This window comes from Mustelus asterias, chromosome 9 (assembly GCF_964213995.1).
Source record: "Mustelus asterias chromosome 9, sMusAst1.hap1.1, whole genome shotgun sequence".
Classification (NCBI taxonomy): domain Eukaryota; kingdom Metazoa; phylum Chordata; class Chondrichthyes; order Carcharhiniformes; family Triakidae; genus Mustelus; species Mustelus asterias.
Window position 1 is genome coordinate 63,803,150 of NC_135809.1, and position 24,545 is coordinate 63,827,694.

The 24,545-nt window shown below is 42.8% G+C and overlaps 1 protein-coding gene across 13 annotated transcripts in view; it reads left to right on the forward strand.

The window, feature by feature from the left end:
- The window catches only part of cnot4b (CCR4-NOT transcription complex, subunit 4b), a 164,375-nt gene that overhangs the window by 71,408 nt on the left and 68,422 nt on the right, over nt 1-24,545 (forward strand). For 4 of the 13 annotated variants that reach the window (XM_078220276.1, XM_078220281.1, XM_078220275.1 and 1 more), the window contains exons 5-9: nt 4,294-4,395; nt 7,896-8,021; nt 12,309-12,433; nt 22,560-22,617; nt 23,831-24,083. In XM_078220276.1, coding sequence (XP_078076402.1) covers nt 4,294-4,395; nt 7,896-8,021; nt 12,309-12,433; nt 22,560-22,617; nt 23,831-24,083 — 664 coding nt within the window. Of the gene's footprint in view, nt 1-4,293; nt 4,396-7,895; nt 8,022-12,308; nt 12,443-18,037; nt 18,194-22,559; nt 22,618-23,830; nt 24,084-24,545 lie in introns of all 13 variants that reach the window. The other 9 variants (XM_078220269.1, XM_078220268.1, XM_078220277.1 and 6 more) reach the window with 3 other exon arrangements.

The following is a 24,545-nucleotide window of genomic DNA, read 5'->3' on the forward strand; positions in this document are numbered from 1 at the left end:
CCGCCTTTCCAGCGAAAACAATCCCAAATCCCTCAGCCTCTCCTCATAGGATCTCCCCTCCATACCAGGCAACATCCTGGTAAACCTCCTCTGCACCCTCTCCAAAGCCTCCACATCCTTCCTGTAATGTGGGGACCAGAACTGCACACAGTACTCCAAGTGCGGCCGCACCAGAGTTGTGTACAGTTGCAACATAACATTTTTAGGTATGCCCGGTGTTTCTCCTGGCATGCCCTCCTGCAATCTCCATTGAACCAGGGTTGATCTCCTGGCTTGATGGTAATGCTTGAGTGGGGGATATGCCCGGCCGTGATGTTGCAAATTGTGCTGGAGTACAATTCCGCTGCTGTTGATGGCCCACAGCGCCTCATGGATGCCCAGTCTTGAGTTGCTAGATCGGTTCAAAGTCTGTCCCATTTAGCACAACATGATGGAAGTTATTCTCAATGTGAAGGCGGGACTTTGTCTCCACAAGGACTGCAACGGTCACTCTTACCGATACTATCATGGACAGATACATCTGCAGGCGGCAAATTGGTACGGCTGAGGTCAAGTATGTTATTTTCTCTTGTTGGTTTCTTCACCACCTGCTGCAGACCCAGTCTAGCAGTTATATTCTTTAGGACCCAACCAGCTCGATCAGTAGTGCTGCTGCCGAGCCACTCTTGGTGGTGGACATTGAAATCCCCCATCCAGAGTACATTTGGCGCCCTTGCCACCCTGAGTGCTTCCTCCAAGTGTTGTTCAACATGGAGGAATACTGATTCATCAGCCGAAAGAGGACGGTACGTGGTAACCACTGAGGTTTCCTTGCACATGTTTAACCTGAAGCCATGAGACTTCATGGGATCCGGAGTCGATGTTCAGGACTCCCAGGGCAACTCCCCCTCGACAATATACCAGTGTGGTGCCACCTGTGCTGGGTCTGTCCTGCCAGTGGGACAGGGCACATCCAGGGATGGTAATGGTGGTGTCTGGGGTGTTACCTGTAAGGTGTGATTCCGTGAGAATGACTATGTCAGACTTGTGCTTGACTAGTCAGTGAGACAGCTCTCCCAATTTTGGCACTAACCCCCAGATGTTGGTGAAGAGGGTCGACAGGGCTGTTTGTTCTGCCGTTGTCTTTTCCGGTGCCTAGGTTGATGCCAGGTGGTCCGTCTGGTTTCATTTCTTTGTTGAGACTTGGTAGCAATTGTTACAACTGAGTGGCTTGCTAGGCCATTTCAGAGGGCAGTTTATGAGTCAACCACATTGCTGTGGCTCTGGAGTGACATGGAGACAGACGAGGTAAGGATGGCAGATTTCTTTCCCCAAAGCACATTAGTGACCCAGATGGGTTGTTCTGACAATCAACAATGGCTTCACGGTCATCAGTAGACTCTTAATTCCAGATATTTTTTATTGAATTCAAATTCCACCAGCTGCCGTGGCGGATTCAAACCCGGGTCCCCAGAACATGATCTGGGTTTCTGGATTAATAGTCAAACGATAATACCACTAGGCCATCGCCAGTGTGTAACCCCCACAATTTGGCCTGGGCTTGCAAAATCCTAACTATCCTGTTTTGAGACAATTCACACCTCTTTAACCTGTCATTATCCCCCCTCCACTCGCATTGTTTGTTCCTGTAAAGACTCTCATTCCAACCATTATCTTGCAACTAAGTCTGTGTCTATATATGCCCTGTTTGTGAACCCAACTCTCCACTCATCTGATGAAGGAGCAGTGCTCCGAAAACTCGTGCTACCAAATAACCCTGTTGGGCTTGAACCTGGTGTTGAGAGGCTTCTTACTGTTAACACAGGAAAATGTCCCATGGTGCAGCCTCACTTATCAGGTCACAAGTTTATTTTTCTCATGTTGTCCCAAGACTGGGGATTCCTGACCAAGTTTCCAGGTTTGAGTGATAGTTAACTTTGGCTCTATCGTGAGTTATGTTTGGGGGATGGACAGAACCACAGTAAGGATGAAGAGCTCAGAGGAAACAAACCTTCTGGGCCAAAACTTGAGCAAAGGGAAAGCTATGGGAGCTGAATGACCAATTGGAGTTGACATTCCTGGTTTGAATTTGAACAAAATCTTGGCAGTTAGCTGTTCTCTGCTGCATTATCCATGGCAACGCCTCAATCAATCGGTGCATGCTTCTGATGCAGTTTAAATTGTTCCCTTCACTGTTGGTTTATCTTGAGCTGACGTGATGAGTGCAAGACAAAAAGCTTCAGTTGCATGTCCTTTTATTTGTTTTCTCTAATGAATGCTGGATAGTGATTGAGGAAATGAGCAATATGTAGAATGTGGTCGCTGTGGTCAGAAGGCAGTGGGAGGTGGGGTCATTGAATATGTTTAAGGTGGAGATAGATCCTTGATGGGTAAGGGAATCAAAGGCTATCGGGGGTAGATGGGAATGTGGAATTTGAAATAAATAGATCAGCCGTGATCTTACAGAATGGAGCAGGCTTGAAAGGCTGAATGTCCTACTTTATTTTGTATGTTGGGTGTTTAACCTTTAACCTTTAAGAATTCACAATATTCGACAACATTTGATCAGATGAACAGTGAAATTGATATTCATGGGGTCTTAAATATGCACCATCTAAATGTGGGCGATTTGCCACAATATGATCCACAATGTGCGTTCATCAGTTTTAGTTCAAGACTTTAAAAATCTCCATTTGATTTTCTGACCAAAACCTCTGAACATGAGTTATTCCAAACTGTTTTTACTCTAAGTCCACTTTTTAAAAACAAATTCTGTTGTGGGGCACTCAATCTGGAGATTTTTCAATCTGATTTGAGGGCAAGTGAATGCTGGGAAATTGTGGGTGACAGGGTCAAGTAATATCAAAAGAAAATCTGATAAGGGGCTAATAATATTCATCTTCAAGTTTTGCCTCATCCTTTTCCTGAGTAAATGAGGTGCCAGTGACAGAGGGAACTTCTAGTCATGTCATGTAACATCTGGATGAGTAGTAAGTGAAACTGTAGGCTAAAAGATCTTTCATTGATGTGGAGGGTGATGCTTGGAGAGCAACTAAGGATAATCAGTCAGAGTGATGCCAGTTTCAGTTGGTGATCCATTCATTGTTGGTATGAGGCAAGACAAAACCTCTATTAGCAACACCTTTGCTGAAGGCATCAAGTCTCTGCCGAGCAAGGACAAAGACCGCAGCCGATATGCTCATAGCAAAATGCCTCAGCAGTGGCAGTGTAATAATGATCAGTCAGTCTGTTTTTAGGATGTTGAGATCACAAATACTGGCCAGATACCCATGGCAACTTCCCTGCTCTTTGTTAAATGTGCCTTGGGATATGTTCCATGTACCCAAGCCTGCAGAAAGGGCCTTGGTTTATTGGCCATAAGACGACACCTCCAACAAGTCCGCTCCCATGATATTGTACTGGAGTATAAAGCCTTGATTTTTGTGCTCCTGCCCTGGCGTGCGACTTAAACTTGGCATTTTGTGGTTTGGGGTAGGTCCTACCCATTGAACAACAGCTGACACTATACAACAAAATGACCTGAGCTTGCAGATGACATGAAATTTAGATTTTTAAAAAAATATCGTAAAAATAGGCTTGGACCACAGACAGGAACACAGGACCCAGGAATGTATGTGCACAAATATTTGAGGGTAGCAGGATGAGCTACATAAGTTGTTTGGAGGGAAAAAACATCAGATCTTTGGTTTCCTTAATAGAGTACAAAAGTGAGTTGTACTAAACCTTGGGAAACCATTTGTTAGGGCTCAGCTGAAGTATTGTATTAAATTCTGCTCACAACACTTAGCAAAGGATGAGAGAGGCTGAAGAGAGCAAGAATCTTGGAGAGATTTACCAGAATGGCACCAGAGAGACTTAAAGTTTGTATAGAGGCTAAGTAATATTGTGGTGGTCTCCTTTGAGCAGAGAAGGTTGAGATTTGATCAAGTGAACAAGCAGAAACTGTATCCAATGGCGCAAGCATCAGTAACCAGAAAGGTAGATTTAAGGTGATTGGCAAATGAACCAGGAGGAGTGGTGGTAAACTTTTGTACGCAACTACTTTTTATTTTCTAGAATGTACTGATTGAAAACCGTTTCAGAGTTACACTTTCGGGAGAATTCAATCGATACTTAAAGGGACAATGTTATAGGGCTGATAATTGGATAAATCTACCAAGATGAGGCAGAATCACATTAGGCCACTATCATTTTGATTCTAACTTGTTTACCTTTTGTGATAGTAAACTTCTGTTAGCAAGCATTCAGTCTTTTTTTTCACCTCCTAACTGATTAAAATGTTGCTTTTCCTAGGGTCCCAGCGCTAGTGCTTATGTAACCTACATACGGTCTGAAGACGCACTAAGAGCAATACAGTGTGTAAATAATGTGGTGGTGGATGGCAGGACACTTAAGGTAAGCAATTTCTTCATCTCAGCTTGCTCCACTTGCAGTCTCCTAACGCACAGCATTTCGTTTTTCCTGATCCTCAAGTTTCCTTGTGAGGTCTAAAGCTGCTGTGGTGGGAGGCTTTTTAGAGTCATTTGAAACGTCAATCGGGAAATAAATCTGAGAAACGAAAGTGAATTAAAGTCAAGATGGCACAAGATGAAACCAAGTGTGTAAACAGCGTCTTTTCCTCTACTGGTCAAGGAAATAAGTTATAAACCCACAATGTTGACAGCAGATTCTCATACCTGCTTTCAGTTTCTGTTTACACTAATTTTGATGTTTTGAGAATATTCGCAAAAGATTAATTTACAACAATACTGCCGGATATTGAAATCTGTAGCAAAAAACACATTCGCAGTGCAGTCAAAATTGTCACGAGTCTATCGTGCATATATTCTTAAATGTGAGAGCCATAAAATTACAAAATCCTGTGAAAGTATCCAGTTACAACTGTAAAATCTTGGAGCACAGGAAGAGGGAATTCAGCCTCTTGTGTCAATGCCAACTCTTGCAAGAGCTGTGCAATCAGTTCCACTCCTCTGTTCTTTCCCCACATATAGGCTAATAATTCCCCCTTTCAAGTATTTGTCCAACTCCCTTTTGAAAGTTGCTATGAAATCTGTTTCTACCATTCTTAAAGGCAATATATTCCTGCTCTTTCGGTTAAGAAAGACCACAGGAAAGATGTATAAAGTTGAGTTCCCACTACCTTCTGCTTCTGATGGAAGTAACCATCTGATTGGTATGCAAATAATGACAATGGATAGGCAATGACAGACATTTAAAGAACACATGGGTGAACTTCAACTGTACATCCCTGTTTGGTGTAAGAGTAAAATGGGGAAGGTGGCTCATCTATGGCTAGCAAGGGAAATCAGGGATAGTGTTAAAGCCAAAGAGGAGGCATATGAATTGGCCAGAAAAAGCAGCAAACCTGAGGACTGGGAGAAATTTAAAATGCAGCAGAGGAGGACAAAGAGTATAATTCAGAAGGGGAAAATAGAATACGAGAGCAGGCTTGCAGAAAACATAAACTGCAGACTGCAAAAGCTTCTCTAGATATGTGAAGCGAGAAAGACTAGTGAAGACAAATGTAGGTGTCTCACAGTTAGAATCAGGTGAATTCATAATGGGCAACAAAGAGATGGCAGACCAGCTGAACAAATACTTTGGATCTGTCTTCACTGAGGAGAAATTCTAGGAGACAGGGTCTAGCATGAAGGAGGAACTAAAAGAAATCGCTACTAATCAGGAAATTGTATTGGGGAAATTGCTGGGGTTAAAATGCAATAAATCCCCAGAGTCTGATGCTCTGCATCCCAGAGTACTCAAGAAAGTAGCCCTAGAAATAGTAAATGCACATCATTTTCCAGCATTTTATAGGGAAGAGTTCCAGTGGATTGGAGGGCAGCTAATGTAACCCCAATCTTTTAAAAAGGAGGGAGAGAGAAAACCTGGAATTATAGACCAGTTAGCCTGACATCAGTGGTGCGGAAAATGCCGGAGTCACTTATTAAGGATGCAATGACTGAGCATTTGGAAAGCGGTGGCACAATCGGTCAAAGTCAGCATGGATTCACTAAAGGGAAATGGTGCTTGACAAATCTACTGGTCACATCCTCAAAAATTCCAGATGAGTGGACAAGGGTGAACCAGTGAATGTTGTGCATCTGGACTTTCAAAGGGCTTTTGACAAGGTCCAACAGAGATTAGTGAGCAAAATTAAAGCTCATGGTATTGGGGGCAATGTATTGACGTGGCTAGAGAACTGGTTGGCAGACAGGAAGCAGAGTGTGGGGATAAACGGGTCCTTTTCAGAGTGGCAGGCAGTGACTAATGGGGTACCGCAGGGTTCAGTGCTGGGACCCCAGCTATTCACAATATACATGAATGATTTGGACGAAGGAATTGAATGCAATATCTCCACATTTGCAGACGACACTCAGCTGGGTGGCAGTGTGTGCTGTGAGGAGAATGCGAAGAGGCTGCAGGATGACTGGAGCATGCTGGCTGAGTGGGCAAATACTTGGCAAATGCAATATAATGTGTATAAATGTGCGGTTATCCACTTCAGGGGCAAAAACCAAATGGAAGATTATCTGAATGGTGGCAGTTCAAGAAAAGGGGAAGTGCAACATGACCTGCATTTCTTGGTAGAACAGTCGCTGAAGGTTAGCTTGCAGGTACAGCAGGCGTTGAGGAAAGCTAATGGCATGCTGGCCTTCATAGCAAGAGGATTTGAGTATCGGAGGAAAGGTGTCTTGTTATTATACAGGGTGTTGGTGAGGCCACACCTTGAGTATTGTGTGCAGTTATGGTCTCTTAGTCTGAGGAAAGTCATTCTTGCTATTGAGGGAGTCCAGCCAAGGTTCACCAAACTAATTCCTGGAATAGCAGGACTGACATATGAAGAGAGACTGGATCAACTGGGCTTGTACTCAATGGAATTTAGAGAATGTGGGGGGATCTCATCGAAAAATATAAAATCCTGATGGGACTGGATGGGCTAGATGCGGGGAAAAATGTTCCCAATGTTGGGGAAATCCAGAACTAGGGATCACAGTCTATGAATAAGGGGTAAGCCATTCAGGATTGACGTGCAAGAACTTCACTCAGAGTTGTGAACCTGTGGAATTCTCTGCTACAGAAAGCTGTTGGAGCCAGTTTGTTAAATATGTTCAAGAGGGAGCTGGTCCTTGTGGCTTAAGGGATCAAGAGTTATGGAGAGAAAGCGGGAGTGGGATACTGGAACTGCATGATCAGCCATCATATTGAATGGTGGTGCAGGCTCAAAGGGCCGAATAGCCTACTCCACCTATTTTCTTTGTTTCTATAATTGTAAAAGCATCCTGGAATAACCAGAAACTGCTGTTGTCTGCCTTTGATGAGAAATGCATTATGGTGCCTAAGTGAAGTAATGAGCTGCCTTGATAGTGACCGAGTCATCCTCTTCAGTCTTTGAAAATGATCTGAATTCGACATTTTTTCAGATTTGTAGGAAGAGCTGTTAAATCAGAAAACCCATTTTCTTGTTGAGTTGTTTTGTCCCATTCCTGTTTACCTCAGCAAATTTGGCAAAAACAAATGTTGTCGGTGTTTCACAGTGAGATGACCAAATTGCTACTGAATCTAGTTGACATGTTTCCAATGGAAAATTGTGGCGCTGTCTAACTCATTTCATTTGGAACTGCAATGCCACTTTTGATCAGTTCTGACCCCAGAAATAGTTGGATAACCCTGAATTATTTATCCTTATATCAGACAAAGACCAATAATGGAAGTTTAGACCCATCTATATTTTTTGACTGGATCTAAAGACAGACTCCCAATGATTATTGAATTTCACTCAATGCTGTGGGACATTTGGGTGTTGTTAACTACTTTATACTGGAGATGTTGCAGCTGGATCAGAATCATTTAAGTATCTGCGTGTGTATAATTGTGGACACTTTTTTTCTCTCAAGGCATCTTTAGGTACTACAAAGTATTGCAGTTATTTCCTAAAGAACATGCAATGTCCTAAACCAGACTGTATGTATTTGCATGAGCTAGGGGATGAAGCAGCCAGTTTCACTAAAGAAGAAATGCAGGTAAGTTCAACAGCCTAAAGAAAATAATATGCAAGAGCAAACCAAAAGTCCTTTTCAACTCATTAAAGCCAGGAGTTGCATAACTGGGGGCTTTGATTACCATTTGAATGAAGATTTCCAAAAAAATCATTGTTTTTTATTTGGAACCGTGACTATGTTTCTGTCATTGCTCTTCAAATATAATGCTGTAAAATTGCAGTTTTCGGCCAGAATGAACACCATTGAAAATATGAATCTTAGATTTGGATTAGGGTTCGACTAGATCATTTCTCATTGGTTGACTTGCTCATATTCCTGTTTAGTTGTATTTTTCTGAGATGCTGTTTAATCCTTCAGGTAATTAATGCTACCTTTCAAAAACGAGTGTTAAATGTCACCCGTTTTCCCCAAATTAAGTTTGCAAAATATCTCTCTCAAAAGAACAAAGAACAATACAGCACAGGAACAGGCCCTTCGGCCCTCCAAGCCCGTGCCGCTTCCTGGTCCAACTAGACCATTCTTTTGTATCCCTCCATTCCACTCCGTTCGTATGGCTATCTAGATAAGTCTTAAACGTTCCCAGTGTGCCCGCCTCCACCACCTTGCCTGGCAGCGCATTCCAGGCCCCCACCACCCTCTGTAAAATATGTCCTTCTGATATCTGTGTTAAAAAACTCCCCCCTCCCCCCCCCCCCCCCCCCCTCACCTTGAACCTATGACCCCTCGTGAACGTCACCACCGACCTGGGGAAAAGCTTCCCACCGTTCACCCTATCTATGCCTTTCATAATTTTATACACCTCTATTAAGTCTCCCCTCATCCTCCGTCTTTCCAGGGAGAACAACCCCAGTTTACCCAATCTCTCCTCATAACTAAGCCAGGCCACATCCTGGTAAACCTCCTCTGTACTCTCTCCAAAGCCTCCACGTCCTTCTGGTAGTGTGGCGACCCAGAACTGGACGCAGTATTCCAGATGCGGCCGAACCAATGTTCTATACATCTGCAACATCAGACCCCAACTTTTATACTCTATGCCCCATCCTATAAAGGCAAGCATGCCATATGCCTTCTTCTTCACCTTCTCCACCTGTGACGTCACCTTCAAGGATCTGTGGACTTGCACACCCAGGTCCCTCTGCGTATCTACACCCTTTATGGTTCTGCCATTTATCGTATAGCTCCTCCCTACATTATTTCTACCAAAATGCATCACTTCGCATTCATCAGGATTGAACTCCATCTGCCATTTCTTTGCCCAAATTTCCAGCCTATCTATATCCTTCTGTAGCTTCTGACAATGCTCCTCACTATCTGCAAGTCCTGCCAATTTTGTGTCGTCCGCAAACTTACTGATCACCCCAGTTACACCTTCTTCCAGATCGTTTATATAAATCACAAACAGCAGAGGTCCCAATACAGAGCCCTGCGGAACACCACTAGTCACAGGCCTCCAGCCGGAAAAAGACCCTTCCACTACCACCCTCTGTCTTCTGTGACCAAGCCAGTTCTCCACCCATCTAGCCACCTCCCCCTTTATCCCATGAGATCCAACCTTTTTCACCAGCCTACCATGAGGGACTTTGTCAAACGCTTTACTAAAGTCCATATAGACGACATCCACGGCCCTTCCCTCGTCAACCATTCTGGTCACTTCTTCAAAAAAACTCCACCAGGTTAGTGAGGCATGACCTCCCTCTCACAAAACCATGCTGACTATCGTTAATGAGTTTATTCCTTTCTAAATGCGCATACATCCTGTCTCTAAGAATCTTTTCCAACAACTTCCCCACCACGGACGTCAAGCTCACCGGCCTATAATTACCCGGGTTATCCTTCCTACCCTTCTTAAATAACGGGACCACATTAGCTGCCCTCCAATCCTCTGGGACCTCACCTGCGTCCAGTGACGAGACAAAGATTTGCGTCAGAGGCCCAGCGATTTCATCTCTCGTCTCCCTGAGCAGCCTTGGATAGATTCCATCAGGCCCTGGGGATTTGTCAGTCTTTATATTCTCTAACAAACCTAACACTTCCTCCCTTGTAATGGAGATTTTCTCCAACGGTTCAACACTTCCCTCCGAGACACTCCCAGTCAACACATCCCTCTCCTTTGTGAATACCGACGCAAAGTATTCATTTAGGATCTCCCCTACTTCTTTGGGCTCCAAGCATAATTCCCCACTTTTGTCCCTGAGAGGTCCGATTTTTTCCCTGACAACCCTTTTGTTCCTAACGTATGAATAAAATGCCTTGGGATTCTCCTTAATCCTATCTGCCAAGGACATTTCGTGACCCCTTTTTGCCCTTCTAATTCCCCGTTTGAGTTCCCTCCTACTTTCTTTGTACTCCTCCAGAGCTCCCTCCGTTTTTAGCTGCCTGGACCTAACATACGCCTCTTTTCTTTTTGACCAGTCCCTCAATTTCCCTGGTTATCCACGGTTCTCGAATCCTACCCTTCCTATCCTTTTTTACAGGCACATGCCTGTCCTGTAGCCCTAACAACTGTACCTTAAAAGACTCCCACATGCCCGATGTGGATTTACCCTCAAACAGCCTCTCCCAATCAAGAGCTGCCAATTTCTGCCTAATCCCGCTAAAGTTAGCCTTCCCCCAATCCAACAATATCCAAAAGGATTCACTTTTATTCTGAAGGAGAGTCCCTGGTAGTAAACTAAAAACTCGGTACTTGATCTGATTTGAGGTCTCAGCATGTGCTTGTTTCGAAGTCTTTTGTGAGTCAGCTTTCAGTTCTGAATGCTGGAAGCACAAGGCAATTGCTCATCCTGGGAATTTCAAATAATTCCGACCATGGCTACATTTGTTTCCTTGACTATGCAAGAGTGCCCTCAAGTGGTCATCTTTTTGTTGGTCTTTCTCTCACTGCTTCAGAAAATAAGGAATAGAATGCAGATCATTGCAAAGAGCTACTTTTTGGGGCTTGTATGTCAAAAGATGAGACTATTTGAACCAACTTTGTGCCCTGTTGGAGCTATTACAGATTAGTGGTGAGTGTGCTCTACAGTCTCAACTGCTATGGAATAGAAATTTAATTTCAATGCAGAGTGGAACTGTGTACTGATTATTTTATTTTTGTGTGCTTAATCTGTGTCGACGAGTGCCCTTACGACAACTGGAGATTCATGGTTTCATTGCAGAACTTTGATGGGATGACTTGGGCATGCAGTTGAAATAAACTGAATATGGGCACTTGAGGCCAATAAACCACACAGGGCACATAGTACAAATTCCAGCTGAAGTGGAGTGGCTTCCTATTACCTTGTGCCTGGTTGCATTAATCACCTTAGTACACTTGAGTACAGTGTTTTCACCTAACATCATGTGAAGAGTCAGTGTGGAGAGGGCCTGGGACTGCACTACTTGATTGAATCCAGACCTGTTCCTTCAGGTCTGTTGTAAGCCAGTTCCTGAGGTGCCAAGTCAAAACCATGACCACTAGTTCTGGGCCCCTCGCTTGATAATGAGCACTAGGACAATCTGATATTTCCTTTTGGCGAAGAAAACAAGTAGAGGAAACAGCACTGAATTCCGTTGCCTGACAGGCTTTGCAGATTCGTGTGGAGCAACAACTCTACCCCAAGCCAAGCTAGAGGTAACCATAAGCACGTTAATGCTGCTGTGTTTTACAAAAGACAAACAGTTGATTAGGACTTCAGAACTACTTAATGCTGGGTATGTTCATGTATAGGCAACAATCCTTTGTCAGAAATTTTAAGACACTAGAGGGAGGAATGTTTGTTAACTCCTTGGCCATTTCAAATTTTTTAACATAGATTTTGGTCATCAGTTTGAATAAACCAGACCAGTACCACAAAAGATAACAGCCCTGCTATGGATAGAGACAGAATGGGTTATATGGCAAATTGTTTTGTGAATGTAGTTCAGGTGATTAGAAAAATGGATTAAACATTCTAAACCTGAAATGCATCCAGTCTCTGATCCAAATGTGTGTGGAGTTCACTGAAATGGGTCAACTGAAATCTCATTTGTTTAATTAGAAATAAATCTCTTGATGCAACACTGAGCACATGTTTTCTATTTGGGTGAGTGGGGAAGAATCAGCGTAGCTCTGCATAATTGGCCTTCTGATGAGGATCATGTTCTGAGAAAATTGCGAAGGGATTTTTCTCCGTATAAGTAATTTTGTGGAGCATGGAAATGTAGGCTTGGATTTGACAGGTATAAAATGGAATTCCTAATGATGTCTGCCATTTGATAATTGATGTCCTAATTCATTGGACTTCTGTCCCTTATTTTTCCTTCTGTTTTTCTTCCAATACCCTTCCACAGGCAGGTAAACATCAAGAGTATGAACAGAAGCTGCTTCAGGAACTTTATAAATTGAACCCCAACTTTTTGCACCAGTCGTCCAGCACAGTTGACAAAAATAAGAACAAATTGGCCACACAGCAGAGGTATGATGCGTAAGTACTGCTTTGGCCTGATGTGCGTGCTAGCTTTTTCTGCTTTTATGTTCTGCACTTGAGTTTCTTTTTTCATGGTTTGGGCTTTCATGTCAAACTTGGTTGCCTTCACAGCTCAAAAATGCTATTTTCATACCATAAGCTAACTCATAAGAGTGCTTTGCAGGCTCAGTGACTTGTACCTTGTCTTCCCTCCCATGGCGGTTTTATTTGCACTTTACTAGTCGGTGATAACAGCCCAGTCGTATTAATTGAGCAGATGTAAGGCAGGAGATTTGTGTTCCAATAAGAAGTGCAGCGTATTGATGACTTGGATTATTTTGGATAGCATATTCTGATTTCCTTCTCCTGTATGCCTTCAAGAATGGTATTCCAAACTGAGGCTTGGCTCACTGTCAGAGCCACTTCACCTTTGATTTTAAATGTTATCATGTTTTGCAATTGCCTCAGCAGATCAGAGTAACCAACTCGAGCATTTTGATGATGATGATTAAGAGCAGTGCGTAAAAGTCATCAGCTTTCATAGTTAAATATATCAAAATAGGTCAGCATTTTTTATTTAAATGCATAATATAGTATCTTTGTCAAAACCTTACTCTGAATATGGCATTGTCTTGGTGTCATTTTAGTTAATAGGAAGCAGAAAGTGGGAATAAAGAAGGCTTTTTCAATTTTCCAATAATGGAGTACCACAAGGGTCTATGCTCAGGCTTCCACTGTTTGTTTGCAGTCTATATTAATGTCTGACAGAGAACACTATGTATAAGTATGCTGATGATACAAAGCCAGGTGGAAAGCTAAGCTCTGGGAGGGCACAGAGACTGCAAAGAGATATAGCAGATTAAGTGAGTGGGGCAGCAGTATAACAGATGGATTGTAATTAAGGAAGTATAATGTTATCCACTTTGTTAGAGGTGAAAAATCTAAGTATGAAATAATAGTCTTGGATGTGCTCAGACAAGTAATGTGAAAAGTTCCCATACAGGCAAGCGATCACAAAGGTAAATAGCATATTGACCTTTATTGCAAATGATTGGAGGACAGGAATAGCTTGAGTCGTACAGGGTTTTGGTGAGATTGCATCCAGAATACTGTATGCACTTTTGGTCTCCACTTCTGAGATGGTATACTTGCATTGGGGACGATACATTGAAGGTTCACTAAATGGGTCCCAGGAATGAGGTGGTTGTCCTATGATGAGAGGCTTCTTGTCTGAAGTTTTGAAGAATGAGAGAGAATCTCATTGAAATGTACAAAATTCTGAGGGGGGGCTTGGATAGGGTGGTTGCTGAGAGATTGTTTCCACTGGCAGGGGGATCCAAAATATTGGAGAACAGTCTTTCAGCTAAGGGGCCAGTCATTTAGGACTGAGATGAGGAGAAATTACTTAATGAGTTGTTAATATTTGGAATTCTCTGTCCCAGAGGGTAGTGGTTGATCCATTTTTGAATACATTTAAGGCTGGGGAATCAAGGGATAAAGCCAGTAGACAAGGAAATGGAGTTGAAGCCCCAGATCAGCTATGATTGTATCGAATGGCTTGACGGGCCATATGGTCGTCTCTTTCTTGTGTATTTCTCTTCCTGGGTCATGTTACTACATGAAATGTCATGTAAATACAAGTGGTTGTAGTGTATGTGAGGGAGTTGTGCTCCCGGTTACCAATTGCAGTCATCATTGAAGCCCGACAGTACAGAAGGAGGCCATTCAGTTCATTAATCCTACACCGACCGCAATCCCACCCAAGCCCTATTCCCATAACCCCACATATTTACTCTGCTAACCTTAGCTGACACTAAGGGGCAATTTGGCATGGCCAGTCAACCTAACCCGCACATTTTTGGACAGTGGGATGAAACTGGTGCACCTGGGGGAAACCCTCACACACAAGGGGAGAATGAGAAAATTCCACACAGTGACCTGAGGCTGGAATTGAACCCGGGCCCCTGACGCTGAGGTAGCAGTGCTAACCACTGTGCCATCGTGCCACCCATCAAAAGCCATAAACATCCAACGGTGGAGATTGCAAGATGAAATAACCATTTATATGGTCATGAGTAGACCAATGTTTAATCCTGAGTTTCTACTGCCAATGTTGATTGAGTTGTAGCCTTGCAGAAGGGAACAGTTTCTTCAAAAAAAAAAGTGCTTAGAGTAAAGTGGCATTATTTGGAACTTTGAGAACTCTTCATGGCAAAGTCGATGTCCAACAAATTCTTCGTGCATTGGCAAATTTTTGAACTCCTGCTATCACAAGTATTTTGAGCCTATTTGGCCCAAATTAACTCAGCTATGTAGGTGAAGTGTAGCTCAAGTGCTTGAATTGCATAATTTATAGTAATCCAGAGCTCTGGTTAGTTTAATTGAGATTTTCCTTGCAGTGATTAATTAAGAATTTAAGTTGAAGGTGCAATTATTGAAATGCATAGTGTTCTTTTATAAAAGAGCACTCTATTCTCAGAACAAGGTTAACCCCTTCAAGGAGAAGCTGCATTGCAATGAAAAGGTGGTGTGAATATTATCATTCAGCTTTTATTTAACTCATCAATTTTATTGTTTACTTAGCTCAAAGCAACGCGATATGAAATATCTGGCAAAATTGCATAGCTCTAAACACCCATTCAAGCAGCATTTTCTGCTGTTCATAGAATCCCTACAGTGCAGAAGGAGGCCTTTCAGCCCATTGAGCCTGCACCAATTCTCCAACAAGAATTCTGCAACCCCATTTATTTACCCCATTAATCCCCCTAGCTACACATCTTGGGACATTGGCCATGCTAAATTGCCCCTCAATCAACCTAACCTGCAGAAATTTGGACTATGGGAGGAATCTGAGGCACCCAGAGGAAACCCATGCAGGCCCAGGGAGAATGTGCAAACTCCACAAAGACAAGCCACCCAAGGATGGAATTGAACCAGTTCCTGGCACTGTGAGGCAGAAGTGCTAACCACTGAGCCCTTTTTGTTGGTTGACTTGACAGTAGTCGCATGTTGCTGTTAAGTTATCTGGTTTATTTATGTAGCACACTGCTTCAGGAAGCTATCTGTTTGAAATGGCAGCCATGTCAAAGATTTTTTGTGGTGGGTATATTTCACTAGGGTTTCCCTTTTACATTTAATGTGTGGAAATTCGTCCCAAAACCAGCTGAGTGCAAGACTGGGCCATCCATGGCTCATGGCATGGGGAGAAAGAGCATGTCTATGGAGGTGGTCAGGTCAATACTAGATTTCTGAGGCAAAAATGTATTTCAACTGAAGCTGGAGCTGTTTTTTTTTTGTGTTTTTACTTTGAACCAACAGATTAACAGGTAATTTAGAGATGTTTCCAAGTTTGTGAGCAGAGCCGATTGGTCTGTAACATGGTACTGTTGAGCCGTACTAAATTGGGGCAGCGATTTCAGCTGACAAGCTCATGTGTGATGTCTGACTTCCATGCAGGTACACCCCATCTCGGTGACCACCTTGAATTAGCTTTTTGAAAAAGAAAGATGTTTTTTTGGCACGTTTTGCTGCCTGCTTTGTTTGTAGGCTTCTACACTTTGTATCCACTTGGTTAGGTGCATTGGCCATGCTAAGTTGCCCCTCGGTGTCCCGGGATGCGTAGGTTAGATGGATTAGTGGGGTAAATATGTGGGATTACGGGGATAGGGCCTGGGTGGGATTGTTGTCAATGCAGATTTGATGGGCTGAATGGCCTCCTTCTGCACTGTAGGGTTTCTATGTACATTGATGTTCTTTGTTTCTATGGTTGGTTGGGAAAGTCAACTTGGAAAAGAATTTGATCAACCTTTTCCCAAAGCATATACTTCTGGTACTTTGAATAATCACTAAATGTACAGTTAACAAAATATCTCTGTTCCACAATTTGACCCTGCTCTGTCTCCCATGTGGAATCATCCCTGAATCTACTTCACTCGAGTTGAAGATTTGCTGCCTTTTTTACAGTTAAGTCAGGATTTGGGTTTGATAGTGCAGCAGTCGTGTTTTCATACTCATGTCCAAGTCTGGCCCTGGTATGTTTGTGTAACATCTACATTTATAAGTCATCAAAGGCTCTGCATACTTTTTTACCACAATGAATTCTGAATTGTAACATTGAGAGGTGAAAATAGCAACTAAATACGTTTTCTTTATTCTGTGCACTGTTAACATTTCCATATTGTCTGGAGAGAAATCTGAAGCAAATTATGTGCTCTAAGATTGCAAATGCAGGCTTCAGCACAACACAAGGGGGCACCTTTGAGCTGCAGTTTTAACCCAATAATATGATTGGGATATTTTTTGGTCTTTTGTGCTTGCCCTCAAGATAAGCAAACAGCTGTCGGTGTGAAATTCCAAAGAACACTTTCTCTGCACTCCTGAGGTTAACATTACCGTTTCAACTTTGAGGCGATGCACACAATTTTTTTTCCATAAATCCTCTCAGCAATCAGGATGATGATTTTCATCAAATGTTTGAACTTCATATTATATCATTATGAAGAAAGAACCAAGTCAAATAATGTGAACCTAATGATGAATTTTTCTCTTTAAAGGGATTATTCTATGGAGGTGGCACTCTTAAATACTTGGGATTTCTCATTAAGAAATCTTGCTTTTCTAATTGGCAAAAGTGTGTTTCAATCATCAAAGGAATCAATGGTTTTTTTGCAGAACCTAATTAAGTTAATTCGTATCACAAGCACCCTTTCACACGTTAAAATCTTGATTGATCTATGTGGCAATTTGGGAGGAACAGGTAACTGATTGCATTTCACTTCTGTGTCTCCAGTATTTTTAAGCTATTCATTTGAATTGTGATTGGATAATCACTTGATATTGTGGTCCTTGAATATAAAGTATCCTTGGCTTAAATGTGGTTGGTTTTATCTTGGAAATTATATAGCATATTAGATAACCTTAAATACTTCATGTTGGATCCAAGACTTTGCATACTGCCATACCAATTTATACAGTGCAGCGCACTGGGGGACAGAGTTGTCATGGAAATGGTGAACTTTATGATTTGTATTATAACCATTGGAAACCTGTCAAGTGTTGACTCATCAAATGGAGCTCCTGATTGCTCGAGTGTTAGGATGATTAACAGCAGAAAATGTGCAGCATCTCCAAGTATTTCTGCGTCTGTAGTGAGATAAAGTGCTGCCAAATGCTTGTGCTCAGTACTTGTAATATCCAGTTGTATTCTCTCGGTTTAGTTGCAGTACTGTTGTTGGTCATCTGATATGTTGTCCGAAACAAAGCACATAGTGTTGAATACACTAATGGCTGACTTGAGAATTTTGCAAAATCAGCAGGACAGTGGATCCTTTTTTTCTCCCCCTGTACAGACCACTTTATCTCTCTCATATTTCCTCATGTAGCAGAGGACTTGTCCATTATTAAGCAACATGGGAACAAGTTGGGCCTCTCAGTATGGACACTTGGCAGTACAGCTGGCTGGTAAGGATGCACAATGCCAACACCACCATCTCAGGCTGGATGGAGCCTGTTTGGAAGATTTCCACAAAGTGAACAGCATCTCGAAGCTGCTGAAACTTTTTGTTGTGACGATTTGGGAGGTACTCAGTGTTTTGCCATTCTTTCCCCTTACAGACCCAACAGTAGTAATAAAGATGCCTGGCCTTCATTACTGAGCACAGCTAAAGCAGTCAACGGTCTAACACTCGAACACAGGAAAACGCCTCCCATACTTGATAATGGTTCAGAACCCGAACACATGACCCCAGATGGTCCTGACACAGAACTCAGGTCAGTGATTGGCTTTATTTCTCTCTCGGACTGAAATAACCAAACTGAGCAAGGGGAGCAATTCTTTTTGTTCACAGCCAATCAGGTTGCTTGCCAAATTTTGGCGACTTGATGCTAGCTCTGGACCCAGAGTTCTCGTGCATCTGCCGATCGTTGGCATCCATACAGGATATGAGCCAAAATATGCTGCAAGTTTGTTGTCTCTCCAAACTTTCATCAAGAGACTCGCCGGTCTGTTAACAACCATTTCTTAATGAATGGTGTGCTTTTCGCACCAAAAACCTGATGTGAATGGAGGGTCAATGGAATCCTCCTTTGCTTTGAAGATAGCCAAGTGCATTCAAATCCATTTTTAAAGCATGCAGTTTTGAGAAGTTGTTAAGCTGAAGGGATACTCCATGCTCTTGAGGAAACTGAACTGAAGAAATCAGCAACCACTTTCATACCTGTCGAAGTCTGACCATTTTCTTGACTTGCTACATAAATCACCAATTAGCAATACTATTCTGTTGAGAAGTCATGGATCCTTGTTAATCTTGTCCAGAATTCCTTTGATGTGGCTTAAGGAGAACTCCACACCAATATCTTTAATGCCTACTTGTACTGAAGAAGCTGTTTTCAGTCGGGGTGAGATTGGGCAGTTGACAATTAGCTTTGGTATCCTGTCACTGGGACCTGGGTAATGTTGCTCTCATTTCGTACTTTCAGAATAGAAGCCTTGCTGCTATGTGCACATCGGTTAAAGACAGGATTGAATTTGGTGGTGATAGCTTTCCAGGCTGCAGTAGTCTTTCAGGGCTGCTTTACACGTGGAAAGTGGCCACATGATTGAGACACTAAATACTAATACCGAGAGAGCCATACCCAATAGAAAATGAATGTAAAAAAGAAGTGGCTCCTAATTTTGACTGAGATTTTTTGTTCACCATTGGATAAGCAGATTGATTGTTCTGTTTTCAGTATTAATACACAATCCAAGACTGAATGTACTGATAGGGATTTATTCCAATGCAAGCCACTGATGTTTTGGTGACGATGTAAAGCATTCTAAATAGTCATTTTCCCCTGCCTCCCTTTCTCTCCCCTTCGTCCCTCCCCCTCACCCCAGTGGTTAGCACTACTGCCCCACAGTGACATTGACCCGGGTTCGATTCCTGGCTTAGGTCACTGTCTGTGTCGAATCTGTACGTTCTCCCCATGTCTGCGTGGCTTTCCTCCGGTGCTCCAGTTGCCTACCACAGTCCAAACGATGGGCTGGTTAGGTGGGTTAGCCATGCTTAATCTTCCCTCAATGTATCTGAACAGGCGCCAGGGTGTGGCGACTGGGGATTTTCACAGTAACTTCATTGCAATGTTAATGTGAGCCTACTTGTGACATAAACTTAAACTCTCTCTCATTACTAGCACATGTGCCATGTGCAAGCTGCAAAGCAGCATTTCCCGAAGACTCAGAACTGTCTACCACCAAGAAGGATAAGAGCAGCATAGAGTTCTTCATAGAGATTTACAGCATGGAAACAGGCCCTTCAGCCCAACTTGTCCATGCCTCCCTTTTTTTTTAAGAAACCCCTAAGCTAATCCCAATTGCCCGCATTTGGCCCATATCCCTCTATACCCATCGTACCCATGTAACTATCTAAATGCTTTTTAAAAGATAAAATTGTACCCGCCTCTACTACTACCTCTGGCAGCTTGTTCCAGACACTCACCACCCTCTGTGTGAAAAAATTGCCCCTTTGGACACTTTTGTATCTCTCCCCTCTCACCTTAAACCTATGCCCTCGAGTTTTAGACTCCCCTACCTTTGGGAAAATATATTAACTATCTACCTTGTCTATGCCCCTCATTATTTTATAGACCTCTATAAGATCACCCCTCAGCCTCCTGCGCTCCAGAGAAAAAAGTCCCAGTCTATCCAGCCTCTCCTTATAACTCAATCCATCAAGTCCCGGGAGCATCCCAGTAAATCTTTTCTGCACTCTTTCTAGTTTAATAATATCCTTTCTATAATAGGGTGACCAGAATTGCACACAGTATTCCAAGTGTGGCCGTACCAATGTCTTGTACAAATTCAAGACATTCCAACTCCTGTATTCAATGTTCTGACCGATGAAACCAGACATGCCGAATGCCTTCTTCACCACTCTGTCCACCTGTGACTCCACTTTCAAGGAGCTATGAACATGTACCCTAGATCTCTTTGTTCTGTAACTCTCCCCAACGCCCTACCATTAACTGAGTAAGTCCTGTCCTGGTTCAATCTACCAAAATGCATCACCTCGCATTTGTCTCAATTAAACTCCATCTGCCATTCATCAGCCCACTGGCCCAATTGATCGAGATCCCGTTGTAATTGGATCTTGATCCAAAATAGCAACAGGTGCATGGAAACACCAAGTTCACCTCCAAATGTCTCCGTCCTGGCTTAAAAATAAGTCGCCAGTGCTTCGTCATTTGGTCAGTCATGGAACTCCCACTCCAACAGCATCATGGTGTGCCTGTATCGCATGGACTGCAGCAGTGTAAGAAGGCAGTTTAATAGGCCCTGAAGGGCAATTGTGATGAGCATTAAATGCTGGCATGCTCTCATCCTATGAACCCATAGGCTAAAAACCAAGGTTGTGGCTTTCAGAATGTGCTATTTTTGTGAATGCTGTACTTCTAACTGATGTGATGAGACATCCTGGAACATCATCCATCGCCTCAGAAGATCTTTATTACATTTGAAGGTCATTTACTCCTCTGCACTTTGATTTGCAGGCTTCAACGAAAGTGTTTTTGTTTCAGGTTGACATCTAGTGCAACGTGTGTTCAGCAATCATTGCAGGAATTGGTTGCTGGTTGTCATGCTTGATCTCAGCATTCTAGTCTGAGTACTTGTCAGTTGTCCTGCTACTCTGCCACAGTCACTGACTGTTTTGGTGCTTAGTTTCTACTTAGTGGGACTTCTTCAGGAAGTCTCCCAAGTGGCCATTTCTTTGCTTGTAAGCTTAGTTGGAATGTTAACAGATGCAATGGCCTTGGCTCCCATCGCAAATAGGTCCTCATCCAATGTCAGGCACGCACATACACCCAATCTACATCATTGGCCACTATCTACAGAGGTCTGGAGCAAGAGCTCTAGCTATAATTTTACTTCAACTCCCTAGCCCAGGAAAACTGATCATTGTGGTGCCTTGCTGCAACATCAGCTGAGATCGACTAACTTGGAATAAGCCAGAAATCAAACAATGGACCTCATCTTTGTATGGCTTAATGATACAGCTGTCGAAGTGCTGGGTATTTCATCAAACGTTGCGTTTCCACGCACTACCCGTTCGGTTAAGTCACTTGCTGTCAGTCAGCCGCAGGATTACAGGAAATAATGAAAATATGTTACCCGGCGATAATGTTGGCTTTTGAAATGCCAGTGCTGTTTATAATCCCTGGTGAAATAAACTGTAGCCTCAAGATAACTAACAGCATCATATGCATTGATAATAGGGAAATAAATTAAGCTGGTTTGACAAAACATCAGTATCATTTCTGGCTCCCATTCACTCCCTGGAGCCACACATTACATTTAAGGATTTAACATGTTCAGTATTACCATGCCTTCAACTTGATGCTCGTTATACTCCGTGCACCATCATTGGTTTGGGAAAGGCTATACCAATTGCAGTTGTGAATATTTCCAAATGTCTGAAGAGTAAATATTCTATGCAACTAACTGAATATTCTATGTAATTAACAGTCACGAGTTCCTGGTTCCTTAGAGTTCAGTGAGTTGAAGATGACTGTTTTGTGAAAAGGAGCAAAACTTGCACCATTCAGTGGATAATTTCTGCAGTAGAAACCTAGACTGAAAGCTGGTCAGTGATCATTAATAGAAGTATTTCTTAGTGTGATCGGTGAATACCGCATCCATGTAAAATATCATTGCTGGGATATCCGTAAATAAATCAAGTGTAAACAAAGTGATTTGTGGTCACCTGGACAGCTGAAGTGCCACGTACTGCTCAACTTTTAATCTCCACACTCTGCCTGCCAATTATGTTGGCTAATTTAACAATCCTGGCTAAGTAAATGTGCCACCACACCAGATTGCAGGCATGTGACACTGACCATGCAGTGGCATTTTATTTGATTTATTTGCTGCTTTTTGACAACTTAATATGAAAAGCATGAGCATCATAACAATCTCCGGCTAATTTGCTAATTCACCTTGACTATCATTTTGCTTTTTTGAATGTTGGTGGGATCTTGCTCTATGAGCATTGTCCTTCACTGGGCTTTTTAAAAAATTCCTAGAAAACAAGCAGACTGGCACACTGAACATGATTGCAGGTACAGCTTCGTCAACTTGTTACAATTTCTTTTTTTGCAGACCTGTGGATAAACCACCAGAAGCACTCAGTCTAGGAAATGGAGACAATTTACAACAGGTAAGATGTATTTGGATCTTTAAATATATACTTAGCTCATTAAGCATCTTGCCATACCCCAGTTTAGCGCTTTCCATTCTAACACCTCCCCTTTTTAGTGCCTAACGTTTGAATGATTGACATGTCACAAGAATTTTCTAATAGCTAGAACTGTGGCTTGTTCAGGTCACATGTCCAAGAGGGTTGAAGTTTTCCTTTGCAATTCCATTCTGTGCTCCATGAATGCAAAAGCATAGACAAATAGAGTAACCATCTTGAATCTGCCAAATAAAATGCTTTGCCTTGATCCTGTCATGAGAACGCCATCTTGGATCAGTTGCATAATTGTGCTGCTCATACTAAATATCTTTGAATCTATATAGAATAACACAGGAGAGAGCAGAAATAGGCCCAGCGTCCTTCATACCTACCCATTCAGAACTATCATGGCTGATTTTCACGCTCGCTCTCGCATACTCTTGTGCGCTCTCTTGCACTCTCTCTCCCCATCAGTGTTGCCGCCATCGCCTATCCCCTCGTGCGTAAGCCATTGCCCTCTTCCCTCCCATGGCGTGCCTGCCGTTGCCCTCTTCTCACCCCTTTTTGTGGTGCCCTCTCTTTGCCCCTCCCTTCCCCTACTTGGGGTGCCCCTCCTCTCGGCCACCCTCGCCCCCCCCCCCTCAGACTCTGCTACCTCACTGTACCAGGGGCCCAGGTTGAATTCCAGTTTGGGTGATTCTATGTGGAGTTTGCATGTTCTCTTTTCTGTGCAAGTTTCCTCCAGGTGCTCCAGTTTCCTTCCACACTCTAAAGATGTGCAGGTTAAGTGGACTGGACACGCTAAATTGCCCTTTAGTGTACCAGGATGTGCATGTTAGGAGATTAGTGGAGATAAATGCATGTAGTTAAGGCGATAGGCTGGAAGGATGGGTTGTGGTAAGATGCTATGTCGGAGAGTTGGTGCAGACTTGATGGGCCAAATGGCCGCCTCCTGCACTGTATTATTTCTATGAATGTTGTGGAAAACATTCAAACAAGCCATTTTGAATTCAACTTACAAATACCTTATGTGCTGAAGTGCTCTAAGTATTTTGGCATTGAATGCAATTAAAAGGGCCATTTGGAGAGCTCCACCTCTCATTTGTGCTCTGAGTTGGCGGGTTGAATTTCTGATCTTTAGATTGTGCATCTTCACTCATGTTATTACTAACGTGCAACTATGTCTCCTTTTCAGATCCCTACCAGTGAAACACCGTCACCACCGCCAGGATTAACAAAACCCAATCCAGTCGTCCCCATTAGTTCATCTAATCATAATGCACGCTCTCCTTTTGAGGGGGCTGCAGCAGAATCCCAATCCCTCTTTTCAGACAACAGTAACTTCAGACACCCCAACCCTCTCCCAAACAGCCTGCTTTACCCCACTTCATCGCCATCAACACATGACTGGCCAACAGCACCAGAGCCACAGAGTCTCTTCACATCAGGTATGTGGCTTTGTCAGTGTCTCACTGGAGCAGGGGATCAATTTCAGACCTTTATTAGTGAAAGGGCACTGCTTCCTAAATGCGCTCTGAAGTGCATAGAACCTATGAGCTGAATAGAGCTTGAGTTCAAGAAGGATAAATGCATATGCGTGGATTGGGATAGCAGGAGTGATGACAGGAAGATTTCAATATCAGACATGAACCCCAAAAGATGCTTACAATTACTTGACTGTAATCCACTGATCACTTAAAGTGTCTGTGTCTGCAATCTGCTGTTTAATTCATATCTTTACAACATGGCTGTCACTGAACAAAGATCAGCAAGAAATAAATCCCAGAGTTCAATGTTCACTGGAAAGCAGTGCAAAAGTCTCTCTTTTTAAAGTCATCCAATCCAAGTTGTACCAATGCAGCATTGCAGTTGAGTTGGTCAATGTATTGCGTTGGGACCGCTGATTCATT